Source organism: Crotalus tigris, unplaced genomic scaffold (assembly GCF_016545835.1).
Source record: "Crotalus tigris isolate CLP2741 ecotype Arizona unplaced genomic scaffold, ASM1654583v1 scf7180000017536.10889498, whole genome shotgun sequence".
Taxonomy (NCBI): domain Eukaryota; kingdom Metazoa; phylum Chordata; class Lepidosauria; order Squamata; family Viperidae; genus Crotalus; species Crotalus tigris.
In genome coordinates, this window is record NW_024096460.1 from 2945739 (window position 1) to 2971148 (window position 25410).

General features: G+C 36.7%; 1 protein-coding gene across 2 annotated transcripts in view; it reads left to right on the forward strand.

Moving 5' to 3' along the window:
• PLPP4 (phospholipid phosphatase 4) overlaps positions 1-25410 on the forward strand; it is a 126245-nt gene that overhangs the window by 19548 nt on the left and 81287 nt on the right. For both annotated transcript variants that reach the window (XM_039329920.1, XM_039330738.1), the window contains exon 2: positions 22965-23073. In XM_039329920.1, coding sequence (XP_039185854.1) covers positions 22965-23073 — 109 coding nt within the window. The remainder of the gene's footprint in view (positions 1-22964; positions 23074-25410) is intronic.

Consider the following 25410-nt stretch of genomic DNA (forward strand, 5'->3'; position numbering starts at 1 on the left):
GCAAACTTGAGAAACTTACGATAATTATTGAAGTTCTGGTTATTGACATTGGGCAAGGTTATTTCCCTTGCTTGTAAAAACTACATCTCTATGCAGGAAGAAAAGTGGGTGGGGGGGGAACTATACACTGGTTTCAGTAACATGCCTTCTAACTAAATATCCTTCTTTTGAGGGCCATCGTATTTCTTGAATCTCTTATTTAATGTGTGGAAATCAAAAAGCAGCAGCAGCAGCTAGATAGCATAAAGAGAAAAAAAATAAAGAGATAGAAGTACATCTTTCTTGCAATATCTTGTATTATATCCTACCTTGTAGCATCTGCTACAGTTTCTATTTGACCTGTTAGCAGAGCTGACAATAGAATACTGTAATAGAGTCTAAAATTTGGAAGTGATCATTTAGACTGCAAAATCCAACCTTGTATTCATTGTAGGAATCCACATTAAGGCATAAAGCTGTGTAGCTTTCATTTGAGCATAATAAATCAGAGAAGACTATTTCTAGTTAATTGACTCCATAGCCAGCCATGTATCCATTTTACTTCACACCATCTAGCTGTACTCATCTAGGGTGGTAATTAGAATATCTTAAGATTCTTTGTCAAACAGTTTGCAGAAATATAGTTATATCTACAGTAATATTACAAAGTTGATAAAAAACAGGATGATCTGGCAAAAGTTGTACTTGCCAAATCTATCTTGATATGTGTTAATTGTCACATTTTTTTCCTGGATGCTTACAGATGGAATTCTTGAAGATCCATTGATGAAACTTTCTAGGCATGGATTTTGGGTTGACTGTACTATAGTTTCCTGGCTCCTCATTTTTATGTATTTTAAAGATAGGGAAGACATCTGAACATCATCTGACATTTCACCAGTGCTCCAGGATTCCTCACAGACAATGCATATAAGTTCAGCCAAACTGTCAGCAACTGTGATGATATGTGGGAATGACTTTAGGAGATGGGAGGAAAAGCTATAGACAGAGGTCACACAAGCAGCAGCTGAGTCTACTGAAGGCCTGGGGATGTGGCAATCATCTCAGAAGGGACTTTTCTAGTATCTTGAATTGTAGAGGTGTGTGTGTGTGAGGGTGGAATGTACTTTCAGCCTTGCAAGATTCTGTTAATGTAACCTTATAATAAAGTTACAGCTAGTACCTTTGGCCATGCTTCTTGTCTGGATTATCTCATAAAGCTAACACCAGCTTCCTTCCTATAATGCAGTTCATCTGTCCGTATACAAACCCATTCAAAGTAAATGAGAATTCTGTGATCTCAAGCTTCATTGTTGTTCTTTTATCTTGTTCTTCACAGTTGTACGATGAACTGTTTTTGTCATTCTTTGCCAATTCCCCATTCATCCTAGGGTTTAACATTCTTGATAGCACCTATAACACCCTCATGCTAGAGAACTGAACCTTATAATATTCCTCTACATGACTTGTTTCTCTTCCTGTCTCCTATATGTGTCCTTTTTCTTAGCTAACTTTTTTATGGAGCTACATTATCTAACCATATTTCTGTCAATGACAAGTTCCTTTCCTACCCCTACATCCCAGTTCACCATTTCCTGATAGGAAAGAAACCCTTCTTGTTGGAAAAGAAAGAACCAAATAAAACTGAATGGCTGTTTTATTTCCGTTGGCCTACTATTTTCCTATATTCACTGAGATATTAGTATTCCCTACCTTTCTAAAGAAGGTATTTTTTTTTGTTGTTCCTAGTATATATTCCCAGAGTTGCCTTATAGGGGAGATGGGCAGCATAAACATTTAATAAATAACTAAGTAAATACATTTATTTAGCAGTGTTCCAATATCCCAGGGGCTGCCACAAAGAAGAGGGAGAGAAGTTATTCTCCAAAGTGCCTGAAGGCAGGACAAGAAGCAACGGATGGAAACTAATCAAGGAGACAAGCAACCTAGAACTAAGGAGAAACTTCCTGACAGTTAGAACAATTAACCAATGGAGCAACCTGCCTCCAGAAGCGGTGAATGCTCCAATATTGGAAGTTTTTAAGAAGAGACTGGACAGCCATTTGTCTAAAATGGTATAGGGTTTCCTGCCTGAGCAGGGGGTTGGACTAGAAAACCTCCAAGATTCCTTCCAACTCTATTATTATTGTTGTTATTGTTGTTGCTGCTGTTGTTGTTATTACTATTATACCAATCTGAGCTGTTGTTTTCCTAACACCATCTCTAGTCCCCTCTTATATGTGATCGATTTTGATTTTTCACGTTCACTATGCTAGATAATGAATACATTTTGGCTATTTTAATTTTTTAAATATAATTTTCCCTAAATGGGTTTGCTTGCTGTTTTTCTTTTTGTAACTTTTTTTTTAAAGGAATTTACCACTGACTTTGAGCCCATGTGGCTCTGTAAAATGATTCAGAAGATGTGCATACACAAATGTAACTGCATAACTGATAACATTATAGGAAATGTGTGTTTATTTCAATGGACAGCCCCCATATTTTCTGAATTTTTATTTAGTGAGTCACAATTTTATGAAGTTTGAGTAACACCACTTTCTTTATTACTAAAACATATTTTGCGAAATTGAATATGCTATTTTGGAGAATTATTGGGGAACATTTTCCACCTTATTTTCCATTCGGTTATCTCAAGATGCTTGTTAAAGGAGGTGGTTTTTATTTTCCTGACTTCAGTTCATATTGTAACATGTTTATCTTCTGTTCAGACCAACAAATTCAATTTTTGTGTGTTTTTTGTGACTTCCCTAATGTGCAATCTTGGAATTGGCATATATGAATTGAAAATACAAAATTGAAGGCCTTTAGGATTCAGCTATGGATAATATTGAATTCTTCCTCCTTCTATATTAAAGGCAAAAATTCCATAAAAATATGGTTTGCAATAACATGCCAACTTTAGTTTGAACTTTATGATTGTGCTATTTTAACAAAAGTGGAATAATGCAAATTTGATAACGACAGAAGATCCTTTTTGCTGGAAAGGCTGGTACAATGTGTAAAGTATACTTTAAGTCAATTGATCGAATCAGTCAGTGAATTATTGTCATTGGAGAAATTGCAGCATTAGTTTTATTTATTAAAAAATGCAGAGTGGCCATAGCATAAAATACTTCTTGACATTATATATGCCTAATTGCACCATAACTTTTTATTTGTGGATGAAATGGCATCTCACCACAAAATAATATGTATATAACTGTTATTTGCAAGCATTTATTAAATTATCTTATGTTAGACCTTCAAGAATATAAGGAATTGAACTGTAGCCCTTTGGATTCAAAATAAAAAGAGGTTTTGGAAAAACCCTGGAAAAAATAAGAACAACTTTGGTTTAAGGATGAGATAGATATATACTGTATATATCCCTGCACATTCCAGTGAATCATTTTGCTTTCATATTCAAAGCACAACACAACCCTTAACAGGAAAACTATTTAGGGAACTAGAGTATCTGTGCCAGATAAAAATTACATCAGCACCTGTTGCTGAGACAAATTGTATCACAGCTTTGCTTAATCTAAAAATCTTATTTTTTTATACTTTATTCTTCTTGGAAATTTTCTGTGGTAAATATCCAGTTTAGTTTGCACCAACACATTCCCAGTCAATCCTTGCATCCAGATCAGAGCAAGCATAGAAGCCACTTAAAGCAGCTGGCAAAGGTATTGTTTGCTTTTATGCAATTAATATCATAGACATCAAAACCAGGTTACTGGAAAAATCAGGACAAAAACCATGCAAAGCGAAGAGACAGACATGAACAGCAGGCAAGAGATTAAAAGGGCAGAGGGATTAATATCAGCAATCTACATTACCTATACATCATAAAATCAGAAGGGCATCGAATTTTCTAGAGCCACTGGAAATAACATTGTATATATTTTCCCTTTTCTTTTTTGGGTAAAATGGACATATTCTTATAGTTTTAAACTAAAAGTCTGGTGTAAATGTTTTTTATGTCCTTGGAAGAAGAAGTTGGAAGTCATTCTTTGTAAATATTTGAGTTTCCTTTTCCCTTTCTTTACACTTTTTCACACTTTGATCCCTATTCTCTTTTTAATCTTTATTGTTTCTTTTGGTAGTTAGCTTATGTTGTTTTTTATGTCTGTGCTTTGTAAAATATAATAACATTATTTGAAACACATCATCCTTTTATGTACAGCAGCAGGCTGGTGAGGAAACAATTTGGTGGTTGGGAATGATATATCCAAAAATTCTTGAGATCATAAGAAAAAAATTCTCTAGGCTTGATCATTAGAGGTGGCAAAGGGTGTTATTATTGGAATTGTCTTTTATAAGATATCTTTCCACCCCTCTGAAGCTTCCTTAGTGGGTTCATACTTCTCATTATAAAAAACAAAATAAAAGATGAAATAGTTCATTTTTTATATCTTCCTGTAAGATTTAACTGAAGTGTGGAAAGGCTGAAGATTATTGGGCGAGATAATTGCATAACGAAGTAGAAAAAAATCACATCTTTGACTACCTTGCATTTAAATAAAATTATAGATATCACATTCTACCCATAAGAATTTCCCTTCTCTGAAATAAATTTGAAAATCAAATTCTCTTTAATCAAATGTAATAAGAATTAGTAAAAAGAAAAATAGGGTATAATCTGCATGGTGCTCTTTTAGTGCTTCATTTATAAACTTCAGATATATACAAAGAAGAATAACAGAAACATATGAGTCATATTGTTAATGGAAAAGAGATATACCCACAAGTTTGGACCTAAATAACGGCTGGTTTATATTCTCTAACTTGATGAGCATAATTCTAGATCTATTAAAATTTTTAACTGAAAATTTTTAATAGTTTTTTATTTATTTGCTATTGGGGATGTGTGAAACTTTGAAAAGTTGTTTCACTTTTAAGATTTGATTGATTCTCCCCCGAAATTGAATTTCAAGGGCAATTTAAGACTAATCAAAACATTTTTTTCAGAGAGAACTGAAAGCATTTTTGGAGTTTCAGTAGACTTTCTATTGCTTTTTAGCTATTCTAGTTTCTCTTTTATATAATGATGTTATGTGCTCCTGGCTACTTTCCTTCGTGACCAGAGGCAAGCTCGTCTGACCAATAACCAGCCAAGACACAGTGAAGGCCTTTTGTTTCGTTTATTGCAATAAGCGGGGAGAGAAGCTATCAAAGCTTGGTTCTCTCCAAAGTTTTAACCCAAAATATCTCCTTCTTTTATTCATCCCTATCACCGGCCGCTACAGCCCTCCTCTTTCCCCTTTGGCTGAGGTAGTATGAGGTTACACTCTTTCCGTCCGCCTATAGACATTTCCTGATAACATACTAAATCATATTCACTTATACAATAAGAATAAGAAAAATTAGACATGTAAATGGTTATTTTAAACTTAGTATATATTTATATCTCCATTTTAAACAATAAGTTCTTTTCCTGCTTTTCAATTCAGTATGCCTCTCTTCTTATCTTATTCAGCTTATTTTCCTATTCTCCATTCAACCTTCCTGGCTAGCCATTTCCTATATATTTTTATAGCTTCTCTTCTTCCTTTCTCAGACACAGCTATTTTTGCCTATATGGTTTATCTTACTTCCTTAATCTCTTCCTGACTCTCACCATCTGTATTTTTCTTATTCAATTAGTTTCCATTGTATTGTAGGTTTAACTGTCTGAAGATTTATCATATTGATGTATATTTATCAATGACAAAGTTAAAGGCAAGCTTGAATTCTGGGGTTGGTTCTCTAAAAATAAGATGAATAGTTGGCCAATGACTTTTGCTAATTAATCTACCAGTTCAGAACTGAATAGTTGGCCAATGACTTTTGCTAATTAATCTACCAGTTCAGAACTGCAAGTGGTCAGAGGAAGGTGGATAGTCTAGTTTACTATTAAAACAGACTTATTATTTTTACCGAATATTTGAAAATATTTCTCATGTAATTGAGAAAATCACAATGGAATGAGACCTTTTCCACATTGGTTCAATACATCCAATAGGTTTTATTTATCCTTTCACAAGGTTTTTTTTTTAATGCCTTCTAATTCTGCTTGAAAAAATGTAGAAGCAATAATTTTGATGAACGATTGTGAAATTCTTAAAGGGTTCTATTACCCTGCTTTTATGCCCACCCAACTCAGGGGATTTTTATATTTCTCCATTGGATCTTTTGGCCCCAGTACCTGTTGAACTGAATCTTGAATTCAATTTAAATTTGATGTCGTTGCTTTCAAATCTTGAATTGTTGGGCTCTTTGAACCTAGAATTTATATCAGATGAAGATTGATTTGTATTACACAGCTCTGTGTCATCTAAGATGGTACTTAATATATCCATCTGCTCTAGGTACATCGCAAACAGATAACTGTTGTTAATAAAGGCATTCATAAAAAGAAAATATTCCATCTATTGTTCTGTGCAACAGCTCTCTGTACACAGTTTACATTCTCCAGGAAGATCCCTACTTAAATGTACTTACGTGAAAGAAGCTACAGAAATGAAAAGAGGTCAGTGCAGTTTCTTTCCAAAGTATTTTATTTTTCTATTTCATTTCATTGTGTTACATTTTGAAATTGAAAGAGATAGACACATTATTTCTATGTTATATACATAGCTATAGTATATTTTTTATCCTCTCACCCCTGCAAAGAAATAGATTATCCTGTTTGCCTTTTTGCAGCACTGCAAAGTTTGTTGGTGCTTCTGGAGAGAACCAATCATGCAATGAATCTACAGCCCTTGGGCAAGCTACTTTGAAACTATCCAGCTAGTAATAAAACATACATAGCAATAAAGATAGATAGAACAGCTATAGCTAACAATAAATAGTATATTTGAAACCCAACATGCTAAACCTAATCTGGACTGCAAATTCACCTTTGTAGAGTGGTTTATTAGACAAATTCAATGCTCATAGGCAAATACTCCTAACCACAGTGATGCTAAAATGTTTGTGAACTCATGATGTAAGTTTTGCCCTTGGATACTTGCATTATGACATCTCATGCAAGTACTTAAGGGACAGATGTGTTATCACTTGTATTTTCTGTCCACCAAACATTATGTCACTGTCTGTATGGTTCTCCAGTGCTTTTACAAAACATGTCTGTAGGTAATTTGCGACAATGGTTAAAAAGTTACTTTAAGAAATCAAATCAAGTTTAAGCACAGTCTACATTCAAGTATTAGAACAATGGTCTGTGTTCAATAATTTGTATTTAGCAAGATCTGATCCTAGATAACATACAAAAGATCAAGAACTGAAGTTTAGAATGCTCTAGTCTAGGCAATTTTAGTTAATATTGCAGTCAATTGTACTAAAAAAAGGTTTCTAATGCAAATGCATCCTCCATAAAATAGCACCTTTACTGGCTCAGTTGCCATTATGGAGACTTGGTGGGATGAAATATGGAATATTTAGCTAGAGGGATTTAAATTGTTTAAAAGAAATAGACCAAATAAAAGAGAAGGTGGAGTTGCATTATATATGAGAAATAACAACATCTCTACAGAAATAGAGCACAACAATTATGAAAATTGTCTTGAGTGCATTTGGATCAATATAAAAGGGGGGGAAATGACATTGCCATAGGTGTATACTATAGGCCACCCAACCAAACAGAGGAAAAATAGATGAAAGGAAGGAAAAAGAAAAAAGAAAGAAAGAAGAAAGAAAGAAAAAGAAAGAAAGACAGAGTTAAATTGATGCAACATGCACATACTGTATTGATCAGAAGTATTACTGGACTAGAAGTTCCATATTGCAATCTAAATTAGTTGCCTTAATTTTAACTAATGAAGGCATGGCTAAACTAAGCTCCATTACTTTCAGCGGGACTAAAGGCTAACCACTCATAAATCTGTATGCTGTTCTGTATTTTATTATTTTTAGCTTTTGAGTAACTCAGAAATAATCTGGATGCCTAAAATTCTTCATGGAATATATATCCAATTAAAATGGAATTGATCTCTCAATTTGGATCTTGTACACTGGCAGCTTTTGAAATTTGGCGTACATAGAGACATTCTCAGGGGACCCTAAACATATAGCTCAGTTAGATAAATTACTGAAGAGCATTACTAAGATAAGACAATGTTAATTTACAAGAAAGGCAGTATCTTGTCTAAAGCCTTTAACAGCGATTAATTTAAAAACGATTCTTTTGTGATTCCTGCAGCAATTACCTTAGAATGTTTATAGATAATTTAAAATGTGACTTCTTTGTGGTATTTGACTTTGTAACTTCAATCATGAAAATTTTATTGTTCTACCCAGGAGATACTATCAGGAAAAATAAGTTAATTTTAAAAAGAAAAATTTAGCAGGGGAAAATTTACTTTTGTTACAGATCAACATTATAGAATTATGAAAGCTTTATTTTTATGCCAAGGAAGATCAGCTATGGTTAAAAGAAAATCAAATGATAATTTTTGCCACAGTTTGAAGCTTTATATGAAAAGCTTTAGAGAAACGGTAAATTAAAAATGCTCCTGGATGAACACAACCATTGTTGATATCTAATGAAGAAAGTTAGCCCAGAGAAGAAATATTAAAAAGGGCAGAAAAATATATTTTTCCTCAAAAGGACTTTTTAAAACCAAACCTGGCCCCAAATCTATCTCTCTGCCCCAAGCAAGACTTTAGCCCTATACAAATGCAGATGTAAAACCATCAGAAAGTTGAAGCCAGAGCAATCAAGAAGACAAAAGAGAAGATCTGCATACCCCACCCAAACTCTAGGAGTCAGCCCCATCACATGGGAAGCAGGATATGATAATAGAATTAAACCACAGATATCAAGGCCTAGACAAACACTCAGAAACAGCCTCAAGGTTCATGCCACAGGAACAGGAAACTATTCCAAACAAAAGGCTAGGGGGGTATGAAACCTACTGCCCATGTGCTCAATCTCTCTCTGTTCTTCTCTCCTCTGCACTTTCCTGAAGAACCATCTTTCTGCAATAAACTGTAACCTTCTTCCCAAAGCAGTCACCATGTTTGCTTATTTATTCCCGGCTTGGATGAACCAGGATGAAGACTTTACTTCTAACACTAATAACATGCTACTTTTGCAGAATTTTTTGTACTCTTATATTTAAGTTGATCCACATACCAGTCTAATTAAATTCTCCCTCCTGGCTCCAGTAATAAAGAAATATAAATTAATGAAAATCACCCAAAGTATTATAGCAACATACCCTTGAAAAATTGAAATTGAAAAATAAAACATTCTGTATAGGTAGTCTTTGCTTAATGAGCATAATTAGAATAGGTACCTCTGTTAAGTGAGTTATCACATACCCATGAAAGGCTTACAACTTCACCTCCACTGTGGCTGTTAAGCAAATGATCCATGGTCCTTGCAGTTTTATTGCTGGCTGCTTCATTGTTGGAAGCTGGCTGCGAAGATGCAAATGGTAAACATGACTGTGGAACCCTGATGACAGTCATAAAAGTGGTTACAAAAACTGAATTTTGATCACATGACTGCAGGGGTGCTATAATGGTCATAAAAGAGCCATATTGGAACATTTTGGATAGAAATTTACACTGTCTTATGCTGATTTTCTTTTGAAAATTTATTGTTTTTATGAATGCTCAGATTTATCCTGTGCCTTGTTTTTGATATATTCTTGCAGACATTTCATTATGCTAAGTAGGTAACATCATCAGTGCTAGTAAGGAGTGCTGTTTGCTGTCTGTTTATATTCTGGTGTCTTGCCTGTCTGGATTGGTGGAGGAGGTCTTAGGGATTCTTTGGTTGGGCTGTTTACTAATGGCTCTTTGGCAGTTTCTTGATTGGGGTATTGACCTTGGGGTTAATCTGTGCTGATCTGAGTGCTGATTGCTGGTGGAGAGGTGCTGGGAATCTTTTTCTCTTTTGGGCTGGTTGATTGTCCCTCTCTTATTTCTCTTCTAAAAGATACTCCTTTGTGGGATATAAAAAGAATATCTGGGATTTACTGATACATTAATGCATTAAGGAATCCATTTGGGAAACTGTTATCTGCAAAAAGAAAGTGAACAGTTTGCAAGCCCACCACTCAGGAAATGTGTATTAAAAAATTAAACAACTGGTTCTTAAATCCAATGATCAAAGTAAAGATCGAACAATAAAGGGATAGAAATTTTAAGTAAGCAGTTCTAAGCTATTTTTTAATAACTTCAATTAGAACTGAAAGTCTCATTTCTTATTGCTAAATAAATGTAGGACTTTCCCTATTGAAATGTACACTTAGGATTTGTTATTTTGAAGATAACAGTGATGCAGCTGCTGCTTGTCTGTAGGAACTCCATCATTTTGTGCTTTGAACTCTGCATGGAACACTCCTTTAAAGTTTGAAATTGATATGGTTTTCTGTTCCATTGTTTTGACTGAGTTTTCTAAGTTTTCTGCTACTAATCTGAGGCAGAAAGTACATTGATTAGAATCTAAAAGTAAAACTGGTTATTTTGTAGACTGGCAATGACTTTTTAATCGCTTGTAAGATTTAAAAATAAGAAGTAAAATTGTCATTTTTTTAAAAAAAAAATCTATTCTTAGGTCTTGTGCTAATTTTAGTTTCAGTGTTAATCCCTTATAAAATGGGAATGTTAATTTCCTTTGAGCAGGTCTTTGAGCAGCTTTGTTGGCAGCTTAAGAAATTTATGCAAGAATGCCTGCCCTGTTGTAATTTGGATGTGGATGTGGATTTTAAAGAATCTGTAATATGAAGAAGACAAATGATTCCACTATGATTTTCTTCCCACTGCACCCCATTATTTTGAGTTCACTCTAACAGTTTGCATCAGCATTATTTAAAAATAAATAGATCCCACAAACTCACAATCCACTCAGTCCTGATCTAGATTCTTCATATTACAAATAGCACTTATTTATTTAGCGTAAGGCATGTAATGTCAGGAAAAATCTACAAATGCTGGAACAATGCAATCCTAACAGCCTAAATTGCTACTGTAGTTCATTCTGTTCAGCATTTGTGTGCCTAATCCTTGGTGCACCCGAGGGAGTGAACTAGTTTACACCAGCTGACTAGCGGCACTCAGGTTGCTGGCTCTTCAGGAATCCTGTGCTGATCTCGCCTCATGTTGCTTTGCCTGATATCTGGCCATGTCCAGTGTCGGCTTCTGCTCTCTGTACACACGAATGCAGTTAGATTTTTCCCACAAAGTGGTACCCATTTGTCTACTTTCAATATTGCATGCTCTCAAAGTGCTGGGTGAGTGAGCAGGAACTAGGGGGCGATTGGCAGGCGTTCACTCCATCTCTCAGAGATGGTCTTGAACCAGTGGCATGCACACCATCTATATAGATATATATTAAAATATCTTTGACTCTTCGTACAATCAAAGGCAACAAAAGTTTATGTTAATTTTATATGTTATTAATCTGCAAAGTATAAAGCAAGTATCGTTTTGTTCACAAGCATGTTATTCAGCAAAGGAGCCAAAATTTAATTTATATGTAATTGTAGAGGTGTTATTATTGCTTTATCCTCTTAAGGTTTTCCAATTGCAACATATGGTTATGAAAGCTGGAACATCAGAAGGCTGGATGAAGCAAAATCGATGCCTTTGAATTACGATGCTGGCGAAAACTGTTGAGTACATGGATAGCCAGAACAAACAATCATTCAAAACTAGATGACATGAAGCAGACCGCTTACTGGAAGAACTAAAAACCAAATGTTTTGGACATATAACATGAAGCTAAAAGTCATTGGAAAAGATCCTGATGCTTGGAAAAATGGAAAACAATAGTAATAAAAGCCAACAGAAGAAAAAGCCACAAATTAACATCTCCATGTACTATTATTAGAGGCAACTCCCTTGGGAAACCCAAAATTTTAAAAAGAGTAATGATTAAAGCTAACACAGGCATTCTTGATACCAATGAGTTGCACTAGGCAGGCAATCGACCACCAATTCCAATCAAATGATTTTATGGTTCATTTTTCTGGAAAAGATATCAGATGAAAAGGACTTGCATTCTGTGTAAGCAAACAAGTGGATAAATGTGTTGATAATTACAGAGCATACAGCGATCACATAATATCCATCCAAATTCAAGGCAAGCCACTCAACATCACCATATTGCAAATCTATACCCCTATTGTAGACTCAGATGATAATCAGTTCAAGCTTTTTTTTACAGTGAACTTCAATGTGCTCTGAGGCAAATTCCCCCCCCCCCCAAAAAAGGATCTGAACAAAAATCTCTTACCAAATACGTTGGATGAGATCCTGAAAATCAAGAAGGATATTTTTTAAAATACCAAAGAGTAATTGGAGTAATTTCCCTATGTTGGATTTACAAAAGAGACTAAAGAACTGAAAGTGCTAAAGAAATTTGTAACAAGGATCAACAATCATGTGAATGAATACAGAGCAAGACTGCTCTTTGTATGATAATAAAAAAAGACTATAAAGTCAGTTTATTGATCAGGGGAAAAAATGGGACAGGTTGTTACTCTGGGTGATTTTTGTAGATTTATTGATATCTTCCTGGATTTGATTATAAATGAATATGACGTAAAAGTTGCTTTTCCTTATAGTTATTTATATAACTCTAATTTTATAGTACTTAGACCAGTGATGACGAACCTTTTAGAGACCAAGTGCCCTAAACCTGCCCTCACCCCCATCCCTGCCCTGCCCACTGGGCCACCCATCACCTCCATGGCCCACTACAGATCACCCAGGCAGCCCAGCAGCATCATGATGGCCACGCCCTCTGCCCATGCCCCACAGCATCATCTGTGTGTGATGGGAACCAAGGGTGGAGTCTTGTCCCTGCTGCCCGGCTACCACGTCCTTGGCTGTGCTCTTCACGTGGGCCGCGCCCGGGGGTGACTCTCCTCCGGGGAGGCTGCTGGTGAGAAGGAGGCCATGGGAGGAGGTGGGGCTGGGATGATGGTGCATGTGCCCACAGAGAGGGCTCCGAGTACCGCCTGTGCACGTGTGCCATAGGTTCACTACCACTGACTTAGACTATAGTACATTATATTTAACTATTTCTATTTATTAAAAGTAAGGAATTTTGGAGAGTTTGTCATTTTAAATAAGTCCTTTCTCTTTGTTGTGTTAAACTTTAGGGAGATTTTTTTTGTGCCTATACTAGGATACTAGTATTTCTTTATACTTGTGAAATGTTTGTTATTGGGAATGTTGAATATTACACTTCATCTTTTGTAAAGGAGAAATGGTCTCAGTCATGTGAAATCGGTTTTTTTTATTTATATTAGAATATTGGGATCCTTTCATAACTTTTAAATGGGATTTTGTTACAGTTAAGAGACAAAATGTGAACTATTGAGTTTTGTACAGTGAGGGAAAAAATATTTGATCCCCTGCTGACAAAGAAATAATCAGTCTATAATTTTAATGGTAAGTTTATGTTAATAGTGAGAGAGAGAATAACAAAAAATCCAGAAAAACGCATTTCAAAAAAGTTATAAATTGATTTGCATTTTAATGAGTGAAAGAAGTATTTGATCCCCTATCAATTAGGAAGATTTCTGGCTCCCAGGTGTCTTTTATGCAGGTAATGAGCTGAGATTAGGAGTGTTCTCTTAAAAAGAGTGCTCCTAATCTCATCTTGTTACTTGTATGAAAGATACTGTACCTGTCCATAGAAGCAAACTCTCCACCATGGCCAAGACCAAAGAGCTGTCCAAGTATGTCAGGGACAAGATTGTAGACCTACACAGGGCTGGAAATGAGCTATAAGACTATCACAGTTGTAGAAGGAGCTCCAAGTGGGGGCAAAAGAGAGCCCGGGATTCAGATTGACTTAAAACATCAACAAGGATCTGATCAATGTTTACTTAATTGTTAGAAATCGCAAATTCAAGACTTTGTTAATAGAATGCAGTGAAATTTGCAGACAGACTTTGAGAGGATGAGGCATGCTGAATATGATAGAAATAATATGCCATATGTAGGTTTTTTCAATTTCTATTTATTGAACGAAAAATGCCTATTATTATTATTTGGGGACAGACTTTGATATGTTGCCAAGCAAAAATCAGTTTAACGTACCTTTCAGACCTCTCATGGATCTGTTTTCTAGGTGCCTTCAAGTTGGGCCATCTTTGCTGACAGTGTGGATAGATGGCCTGCATTTCAACTGGATTCTGATGATTATCTATAATTAGCTCTTCCAATAATATTCATATGAGCTCTTTGATCCTGTCCATCCATCTTCTATCTACCACTATCACTTGTTTGTGTTACATTTATTTATTATTTATTTATTTTTAAAATTTATAAGCCGCCCCACTCACGAAGGACTCTGGGCGGCTAACAATAAAAAACACATAAAACATAACAGAACAACAGTACAAAGACAATCATCCAGGGGTCAGGTTTTATAAACCCCAGGCCTGCTGGAAAAGCCAGGTCTTAAGTAGCGTACGGAAGACCAACAGGGTGGGAGAGGTCCTAATCTCCGGGGGGGGGAGCTGGTTCCAAAGCGTGGGCGCCATCACAGAGAAGGTCCTCCGCGGCCTTGCCAAATGGCACTGCTTGGCCTATGGGGCCTGAAGGAGGCCCAGCCTGTGGGAAACCAGACGTAGGGAACTATGAGGTAGTAGGCGGTCTCGCAAATAGCCTGGCCCTGAGCCATATAGGGCTTTAAAGGTAATGACCAACACCTTGAATTGGACCCGGAGACCAATAGGCAACCAGTGCAGCTCACAGAGGATAGGTGTAACGTGGGTGTATCGAGGAGCACCCACTATCACTCGCGTGGCTGCATTCTGGACCAACTGTAGTCTCCAAATACTTTTCAAGGGTAGCCCCATGTAGAGCGCGTTGCAGTAGTCCAAACGTGAGGTGACAAGGGCGTGAGTGACTGTAAGGAGAGCCTCCCGGTCCAGGTAGGGTCGCAACTGGTGCCAAAGTCTGTTGAGTTTCTGCTTAATTATGATTCTCCTCCTCCTCCCTCCCTCCCTCCTTTTTTCCCCATAAGTAAAACTGGATGGGAATCTGTTATATACATTTTATTCTCTCTGTAGGTCTCTGGATCACTGATTTACACATTAAAAATTGTGGTTGCCAAATTTGGTTCTGGACAATTTGGGAGTACTTTTACAAATGTGGCGACATGAAGCTGGACTTCAGTGGCTTTAATTTGATTTGAGGATTGGGTTTCAGCTAATTACAATGCATACTTCAGGGACAATTTTATAGCATGCTCTGTTTGATTATTGAAATCTTTCAGATGTACAGTGATTCTTAATCTGCAATCTGTACCTTTGAAATGTATGCTTTATGATAATTGTTGCAAACTGACATCAAACAATAAGATACTAAATTGATACTGGCCTGTTGCAGACCAAATAGGAAGCTCTGTTGAGCCCAATAATGGTCACTTCCAAGTAAGCTTGTATACGTTTTTATTTCAATATAGCTAATTTAAATGGATGTGCAGTAAAGATCCAATTCATTTCTGTGTGCTTGCTATCGACATTCTATCTTTGCAAAACCGATCCCTCCAATGTTTTTCACTGTTATTTCTTTTAACTTTAAAAATGGCAATGCTATGCTACCAATATAAATTGTCCTGTCAGACACAAATATGACAAGTCAATATTATATTAAAGTGTATGTGTCTGCCTTGTTATTAATCAAGACTGAACAGTGCAAATACTTCATATATTAGAGAGACACTGAATAGCTTACCTGTTCTTTTAAGGATATTTTTTGCTTTATTCATTTTTATTTCATAACATTTGCAGTGGAAAGGAAAATATGTGTATATTGCCATAACACAACAAAACTACTGAGAACCAAAGTATGTGCTAGATATTTTTGAAATATCATTTTCAGGAAATTGAGTGTTCTGGAGAACTCAGAAATATTTAGTTCATTTTCAGGCACTCCAGGAGTTTTTCAGCAGTTTTCCCAAAATAACTATTCTGAAAGTATTGTTAAGGTTTTAGGTGTAATCTGATTCTAGAAATGTCTATGAAGATTCTCAGTCATCCAGGTCACAGTTGTATTATCAGTGGTTTTTATTTTGAATAGGCAACTGGACTGATTTTTTTGAGGAAAAACAAGACTTTCCCTATCCTGGAAGCTTCATCAGTAGTATTGGATGGATCTCCCACAGCATCAATACAACTAATGAAGCTTCCAAGATAGGAAGCAAAAGGTCTTGTTTTTCCTCAAAAACAGTTTTTATTCTAGCACCTTCAATTTTCAGGAAATAATATTTTAAACTTACCCAGCATACATCTTTTTTCAGTGTATACCTAAAACAGGTCCTCAGCCTTTTCCCATGGCAGACATGCTGATGTGAAAATAAAAACTTAAAATGTAAAATTGCCAACATCTAGAAAAAGTTCATGTGAGAAGCAAGAAATACTGTGTGATTTAGCTGGCTTACAAGATCTTGGTCATCTAATGTACATAGGTGTATATTTAGGTTTAGATATAAGTAGGCACTATGATAAGAAAACTTTGATATCCTTGAATGTGACTAATATATTTTGAAATGTCATACTAAATTTTAAAGAAACTTCAGATGGCATGAAATACCCACAGACCTATATTCATTCTGTGTATCGTGTAAATTGCTTATAGAATGTAAAATGAGAGCAAGTATTTGGAAAGCTGCGAACTCTGACTGGAAAAACCTGCTAGTTATATATATTCTCATGGGATGTATATGAGTACTTAAAGATTAGAAAAATACGATCTCAGAGGCATGCTTTACTGCACCAAAACTATAAGAGCAAGGAAAAAATATCCCTGACAAGTCTAGTAAGAAGCCTAAGGTTGTCAGGACTTGATTACAGCATTGAAAACATAATCTGGTGACTCAATATTTATAGTTTTGATATCTATACTCTTAACATGGTCTTATTACATTGCAGCTACATTATTAAAGATACCAGCCTTTAATGTAAAAATACTAACTGCTTGTCAAGCTGTCAAGTCTGGTGAATGCTGAGTGGGAGGGAAGAGACTGCCTGGAATTTATGGGAATGAGGGCTTGCTCTAGGATTGCTCTTGAATAAGTCTTCCTTTCCAGTTAAATATATATATTTTCTACTGTCAAATCAAAGTATGTATCTATGTATATGTATGTATTTATAGATTTATATAGCAGCCCATCTCAAACATATGACTCTGGGAAGCTTACATTAAAATAATAAAAACATATACAAATTTAAAGCCCATAGCAGTCAACATAATCAGGAGACATGCTGGGGCCCCAGCCTGAAGCACTGAGCTTCAAGGCCTTATGCATTTTACACTTCTTCTAATAATCTTCAATGGCAGCCCCATGTACAGTATGTTGCAACAGTCCAATGGCATGAGTGACTATGAGAGGGCCTCTCAGCCTAGGAATAGGTGCAACTGGACATAGTGCAAAGCTGTGCATAGGGCTCCTAGCCATGTCTACTATCTCAAACAGGAGTTGTGGATCCAATTGTGTCTGAGGCAATAGTGTCTAACCTCATCTAGAAGCAAAGATGGCTGGTCCCCAGAACCAGGAAGTCCCAAATTTAATTGGTCTTGTTAGGTTTGAATTAAAGCCTGTTGTGTCCCATCCAGGCAGCCATAGCTTCCAGGCACTGGGAGACAGAAGCTCCTTGGTTAATTACTTGATTCAGATAAGCAGAGTTTATACTATAACGGAGCAGAGAAAAGTATCAGCGAAATGAAAGTCCAGGGAAAGTGATAACATCAGTCTTTCCACTCAACTGCTTTCACCTTTAGGAAATAAGTAGTGATAGAAGGATGTGGGAAAAGGCTGTAGTATGCCATTTGGCCTGGCTTTAGAAGTAGTAAGGATTTGGCTCTGTTGCTCTAGCATTAAATTTTCAACTGCCATTATGTTGAATTCCAGCACTTGGAAGTTTTTATGACTAGAATAGGGAATCAGAACTTTCCAGAAATTATTTCTGGAATTACTTCATTCTGGCTATGCTGTGTGTGTGTATGTCAGCCTTCCAGATAAAGCAGACAGGAAACTGACTAAATGAACTAATTCTACTGAATCTTGCAAGTTTGAAAGTACAGATTTCCTGTTGTCACTTTTAACTGCTTGTTCCATTAGATTGGGGCAGGGGTCCCCAACCCCCGGTCTCTGGATCGGCACTGGGCCACAGCATGCCAGAAACTGGCCATGCAAAGAAGTGAAGCCCTATCCGTGGGATGCAGACAGCATGCAAAACCACTCCCCCTCCGATCCACAGGAAAACCTTTCTCCATGGAACTGGTCCCTGGTGGCCAAAAGGTTGGGGGTGTCTGGTTTAGGAGATCCATTAGGGTGGGTCCTTCCAAAGTTTCCTTCTCTGATTGTTAAGCCACTGTGGGCTCCTCCATCTCTTATCTGATTGTTTCCTAGGCAGCGTTCCTTCTTTTCTCAAGGTCATCCACATATTCCATTATATCTGGCTTCCTGGGTGTTGGATTTCAACAATATCTGGGCCTTCCAGATGATTAGCCTTTTCCCATCTCAAACTTCCTGAATTTAATATAAACAATTCAAGAATCAAATTAAATCAAACACAAACAAATTGTTCTGTGTCCTCTCCCTATTTCTGCTTTCTTAGGACATCAGGACACTACAGGCACAAGATATGTTTATATTATTTACACGTTTAGAGCTTGTAGAAAATGCCTGCCAATTAGTGTTTGCCCTTTCTGGTTGTAACTGAGCATAGAGAACTGAGAGCCAATTAGTGCTTGCTTGTCAACTAGCAACTGAATGCCTCATCCAGATCTGGACCTAAACATGTTTCTGCTTCTCTTTGCAAAAAACAAAAGACAGTAAATCATCAGTATTTCCCTATATGCCCATGCTCACAATCTTTAATTACATGCCATACTCTTAAATACTGGTGTACTGTCAATTCTACAGTTGAGCTCCTTTAGCTACAGTGGTAATGCTACCTTCAGTAAGAGCACACTGTGCCTTTGAACATAAGTCAGTTTTTAAAGGTCACTGCATTGAAATGGCCTTTGTCTCTCCATGGATGCCACTGATACAGAGATAGATCAAAACAGCTTGCAATTGTAGGCCACAGTTGCAACATCATATGAAGTTAGCTTATGACACTATGGGTACTGTACCTTTATCTGCTGAAGAGTCTTAGTTTCTCACTCTTGGTGTCTTTTTCCTTTTACTTTAGACCAGTGTTTCTCAGCCTTGGCAAGTTGAAGATGAGTGGGCTTCCAACTCCCAGAATTCCACAATCAGCTGTACTGGCTGTGGAATTCTGGGAGTTGAAGTCCATACATCTTAAAAGTTGCCAAGGTTGAGAAATACTGCTTTAGATCACAGATGTGGGGTCAGCTCTGTAGCTTGTGGTATGTAATATTTTCTTGATGTACAATGGCATTTGTTACTTTGAAAAGATGTGGCTAAAAGACGAAGTTAGAAAAAAACTCACCAACTATAGAAGTGGTGCTGTTGGATTGACTGAATTTGTTTTCATTGCTTGATGCTTTATGGATTGTGCAGTGTGCAGTTGAGTTGATCATTTCCTCCCTTTTTTAACATTAAAAATAAAAATCAGAGTCCTTTATCAAATCTTTTTTTTTAATGGTATTTTTACTTACAGAATAGAGGATTGGTGCAGAGAGTCAGTTTGCCATTAGGTTAAGGTAGTGGTTTAGAAACCAGTGAGTTCTAATCCCACCTTAGACATAAAGCTGGCTGGTGACTTTAGACCAGTGGTTCTCAACCTGTGGGTCGGGACCCCATTTGGGGTCGAACAACCATTTCACGGGGATTGCCAAACAACGCAGTCCGCCATTTTTCCCCCTCTTTCCTTAGCTGTGCTACTCCCTTTTATTCTATTGGCTTTTGAAAGCCAATAGAATAGACTCTCGTGAATAGAGTCTAATGCTATTGGCTTTCAAAAGCCAATAGGAATTGTCCAGGTTGTCTCTGCCCTGCTGAGCCCGCCAAAAGTCCCATTCTGCAAACGGTGCTGCACCAGTTGAGTAGTCCTCGACTTACAACTGGTTAAGTAGTCCTTGACTTACGACCGGTTGGGGGGGTCACGGTATTAAAAAGGTTGAGAACCACTGCTTTAGACCAATCACTTTGTTTCAGTACAGTCCACCTCACAAGGTTATTGTAGGGAAAACAAGCGGAAACAGGAATATTATGCATATTCACTGCCTTGAATTTTTATATATATATAAAATAATAAAGTAAGGATAAGACAATCTTTAAAAAAATCCAAATTAAACATGTAAACTTTTCCAACCCATATCTAGTGATATTGATTAGGGGTTCTGTAATTATAATAGTCTACAACCGGGAAATGGGTAGAGAGGGGGAAGAAGAGATGCTGTCTTGGGAATGATCAGATAAGAGAGGGCATGGCCCACAGCTGAATAACAGGCAGAGGAATAAACTCACAAAGGAAGGTCTCTAATTTTTCAGACTGTGAAAGAGATAGTGGGAGATTTGTACACTCAGACCTGCACTACTCTGTTAATGTAATCTTACAATAAGTAGAATTAGCTCATTTGGTTATCTTTGCAGCCTACTTGAAAAGGCTGGCAATTCTTAATGGCAAAGTTAACAAAAAATAAAAGTGAGGATATCAGTTGCTCAATATATAAAAATATAATGTGTAATTTGAGAGTGAGTTGGAAGTAAGAATTTTAAAGCGACATCTACATTAAATTAAATCTCTGAATTTTATTGCTTAATTGACATTTGTATTTCTCTCTATATTCTCTTTCTCTTCTTCCTCTGATGATCTGATTCATTCATCCAAGGTTCAGATATTTAGATTGTTTTGGGGGGAAAATGAGTTTTTCTGTGTTGGCTTGCTTTTTGAAAAAAATCCTTATACAGGTAGTCCTCGACTTATGACCTCAATTGAGCCCAAAATTTACATTGCTAACCAAGACATTTGTTAAGTGATTTTTTCCCATTTTAAGACCTTCCTTGCCACAGTTGTTAAGTGAATCACTGCAGTTGTTAAGTTAACTTAACATGGCTGTTAAGTGAATCAGGCTTCCCCATTGACTTTGCTTATCAGAAGTGCAAAAGTTGATCACATGGTCCTGGGACACTGCAACCGTCATAAATATGAGTCAGTTGCCAAGCATTTGAATTTTAATCACCTGACCATGGAGATGCGGCAGCAGTTGTAAGTGTAAAAACCAGTCGTAAGTCACTTTTTTCAGTGTCGAACACTCACTACACAAACTGTTGTAAGTTAAGGACTGCTTGTACTCAGACATGTCCCTACACTAGCAGGATAAACTTTTGCATATGGGAAGCAGCATTTATGGGGCAAATTGCAAAGGTGAGATAAATTGATTTTTTTAATAAGACAGAAGTCCAGCTAGTGAGGACCTGCTATAAATGAGGATAGGAACCCAACAGATTGAGAGCATAGGTGGCAATTTAAATACACTTTCTAAAACATAACCAGATGCACACAATGTTATTTCCCAAATTGTTATGCTATGCAACACTGAGCATAGCATAATGGTTAGAATGCAGTGGTTAGAATGCAGCACTGCAGGCTAACTCACTGCTCACTGCCAGGAATTCAAGGTTGACTCAGCTTCCATCCTTCTGAAGTCAGTAAAATGAGGATCCAGATTGTTGGGGGCAATATGCGGACTCTGTAAACCACTTAGAGAAAGCACTATGAAGCGGTATATAAGTCCAAGTGCTATTGCTATAGCTGTCTTTGTGTTTTTATAGTTTTGCAGTTTTTATGTTTATAAAGTGCTCCAAAGGCTATAACTGAAAAGGCTCTTATCTTCTAGATCTGGGGTCCCCAATCTCCAGTTCATGTACTAGTGCCAGTCCATAGCCCATTGGCAATTGGGCTGCGCAAGTGTTGGGCAAATGCACACAGCTCCATTTGTGTAAGCAGCAGGCAAGCCCATGAAACATCCCATTCCCCACTGCTGCTGGACTACAGAGCCGGAAGGATTGGAGACAGCTATTCTAGACACTATTCACTGCTTAGTCAACTCACATTAGAATAAAATCATTATTGAAATGCTAATTAATACAGGTAGTCCTCGAGTTATGAATGTAATGGAGCCACTCATAACTTGAGTACTCATAGGGGTGAATCTCGTACCTTGATCACTCCCTGATTTCGCCCACACATTCACTAATTGAATGTGCGGGCGAATGCATGGTTCGTTAAGTGTGTATGAGTTAACTCAGGGTGGGGAAGGCCATGGGGGGAGCTAGTGATGGAACAGGTGCTCAAGGCCTTCCCGACCCACTAAGATACCTCATGCTTCCCCCTCCCTTCCTGCCGCACCAAACTCCCTTACCTTGAAAAGTTTGTCTCCTCTCTGTCGCGGTTTCTGCCTTTGAGGGAGAGGAGAGTCAATGCAAGCTCCTAAATGCCATAATATCATGCAAGTTCAGACACCCATCCTCTTTTGCAGAGAATAGGTGCCTGAACTCATGTGAGATCACGGACCTCAGAAACTTTAATTTTCAGTGAAAACACTGGTGTGGCAGGAAGGGAGAGGGAAGCAGTTGTGGGGAACGAGGGGAAATAGAGTGAATGTTGCAGAGCCTCTGTAGTCGTTTGTAAGGGTGAACAATTGCCGTAATTTGGGTGCTGATCACGTAACTTCAAACAAGCATTAAATGAATGCTTATGACTCGCGGATTACCCTGTACTCAGCTTTCAAAGATGAGGTTTTGGGCAGTAATGATGTAAATAAAAGCTCTCTAACTAGTATGGTGAATGATATTATGTCAGTTTGTTGGGTTGACTTGATGCGCGCGCGCGCACACACACACACACACACACACGTAATTCACTTGAAATAGGAAAAGAAAGCAAGGAAAACAAATGAACCTTTCTATATATCTATTTGATTACCTGTGGCAAAATTAATAATTTCCTTGCTTTAATTTTGACAAGTTGGAACATCTCTTTTTGAAATGCTTTTTGAGTGTTTTGAAATTCATTCAACTACATGGTAAAAAAAATATTTAATTGTTTGTTTAGTTTTACAGAATTTTTGGACCCATTCCAGAGAATTATTCAGCCAGAAGAGATCTGGCTATATAAAAATCCATTGGTTGAATCTGACAACATACCTACGCGTCTCATGTTTGTAAGTACTAGAATTTAATGATTATTCAGTGGGTGACTGTGACTCATGTTATTGCTGTTAGAGAATATAAAGTGGAAAAGTATGTTTTTAAAATAACAGATTGATAAGCAGAGGGATGCATTAATGCAATTCCTAACAGTGTGCAGTAAATTTAACACTGTAAAATAATTTGTTTACATATGGTGAAAGATGATGACAGCTAGTTAAGCAATCTTATCATGATTATGTTCGCTTGTTATAAATTCCTAGCGGTATCATGGTTCATAAAAAAATTCTGAGGTTAAGTCAAATTGACGTTTTAGAGGCCATTACTACTTGCTACCTAACATCTTTTTTTTTTTTTTTGTTATAGCTGATCTTTCCCCCCTTATCACGATCACATATGCTTAGAAAGGCACCTGCAGAGCAGTTAATGATTGGTATAGGCCTAAATCTCGCTTCTTTTCCCAGTTCACAAGGCAGCTTGCATAAATCTCATAGCAACTGTGCCAGAGGGCTTTTCATGGAATCCATGCCATGATGCTGTCTGGCTTTCTTGGACCTGGTAGCAATACAGTATTACAGTCACTCAGGATAAATGATGAAGCTGGAAAGTCAATTATGCCTCCCTTGGCACAATAGTCAGGCTGGCTGAATAAGGAGTGGGGACTTCTCAATGTTTAGTATCATTTGGTCCATATGGAATGCATACCGGTAATTGTTTTAGTAGATACTTTGAACAGATATGCAAACATTTGATTTTGTGCTCAGCCAAGTTATATAGTCATTTAATTTAAAGTGGTCCCTTTTACATTTCTGGGGCATAGATAATGCTACAAATGCCTAGAAAGAAAGAAAGAAAGAAAGAAAGAAAGAAAGAAAGAAAGAAAGAAAGAAAGAAAGAAAGAAAGAAAGAAAGAAAGAAAGAAAGAAAGAAAGAAAGAAAGAAAAAGAAATTTGGACTGTTTTGGTGCTTACATCCTATAATTATACAAAATAGTTATTTGGAAAGGATTCTTGACTCTTCATTTTTCAGTACACACTGAAAACCTGGGATTTTCACCCAAGCACTTCAGAGAAGAATAGAATAACTTGGGTGCTCTATTCCAATACAAACTATTGCTTTTAAAGAGGTGACTAATCAAAAGGTAAATGTTCTAGGATATCTACATAATACTCATGCTTCAAAGGTAGAAAATTTGGCTTTCTTTTATTTGCTAACAAGATAGTTTAGTTATCCGCTGAGTTTTTTTTTAAAAAAATAAATACATAAAACAGCCACAGTTCAGTAAACAAAAAAAACTATGGCATGAAAAATGCTGTCAAAGCTGAAACATTTCTAAGTTAAAGACAGTATTTTTCAGCATAACCATTAAATGTGATTTGTCAGTGGATTTTCCTAAAGCAAAGAAAGAATAATTCTGAAATCACTTCTTGGGAGGATTTGCAAGACTTAGTGTCTTTTCAAGAGGCAACTGGGTGAGAGTATGTGATGTTCTTGATTTTTAGGACAAATAATTGCACACACAAACTTCTATTGTATGTGGTGTTGAAAGACAGCGCCCTTCTCTTCTTTGCTATATTAATATGTTATAGTGGTAGTACCTTGGGCACGATTTGATAAGCCTGGTATTTTGACTACAGCACTTAATGAATTGTTTCTCCCCTCATGTTGAACTGTCAGAATGTCTGCATGTCTGTTGTCAGAAGTATAACAACAACAACATTAGTAGCAGCAAAACAGCTGTTGAAGAAGAGAATATGAATCTCCAAGGACATGGAAAAGAGGGGAGGTTCATTAGACCATTTGTCAAAACTTTAAAGCAAGCCCAGGTTGATTTAACATCTAATCAAGATGTTATGCAAAAGTGGGCAAAAGATGGTTTCTCTTTCAGTGTCTGGAAGAGTAATGTTTGTTATAAGAATATGTCAGCCACTGTTCTTGGCACTGCCAATAAAAACTTTCTAGCTATACTTAACAAGTATGAGTTCCTGGCTTCAGGTTGGACCGCCTCTCACCTTCCCCTTCCCCTCCTCCCCTTCCCTTTCCTTCTGTCTTTTGCAATTATTTTTTCTAATCTTTTAATTGTTTAATTTTTAAGCCATCCAGAATTTTTGAGAGTGTTGGGTAACCTATACATTAAATGAATAAATAAACAAAATAAATAAATAAATAAATAAATAAATTCTAGGTGGCAGTAGTAGTGTCCGGTTTTAGAAATTTGCTTTCCTTTTTTAATAGTTTTGTTATCTTTACCATGTATTTATTGCCTCCAAATTCTGGAGCATTTGCAATAAATATAAAAAAAGTTAAACAAAGAAAGAAAATACTTGTGAAAGTTCATGTACATTTTTAAT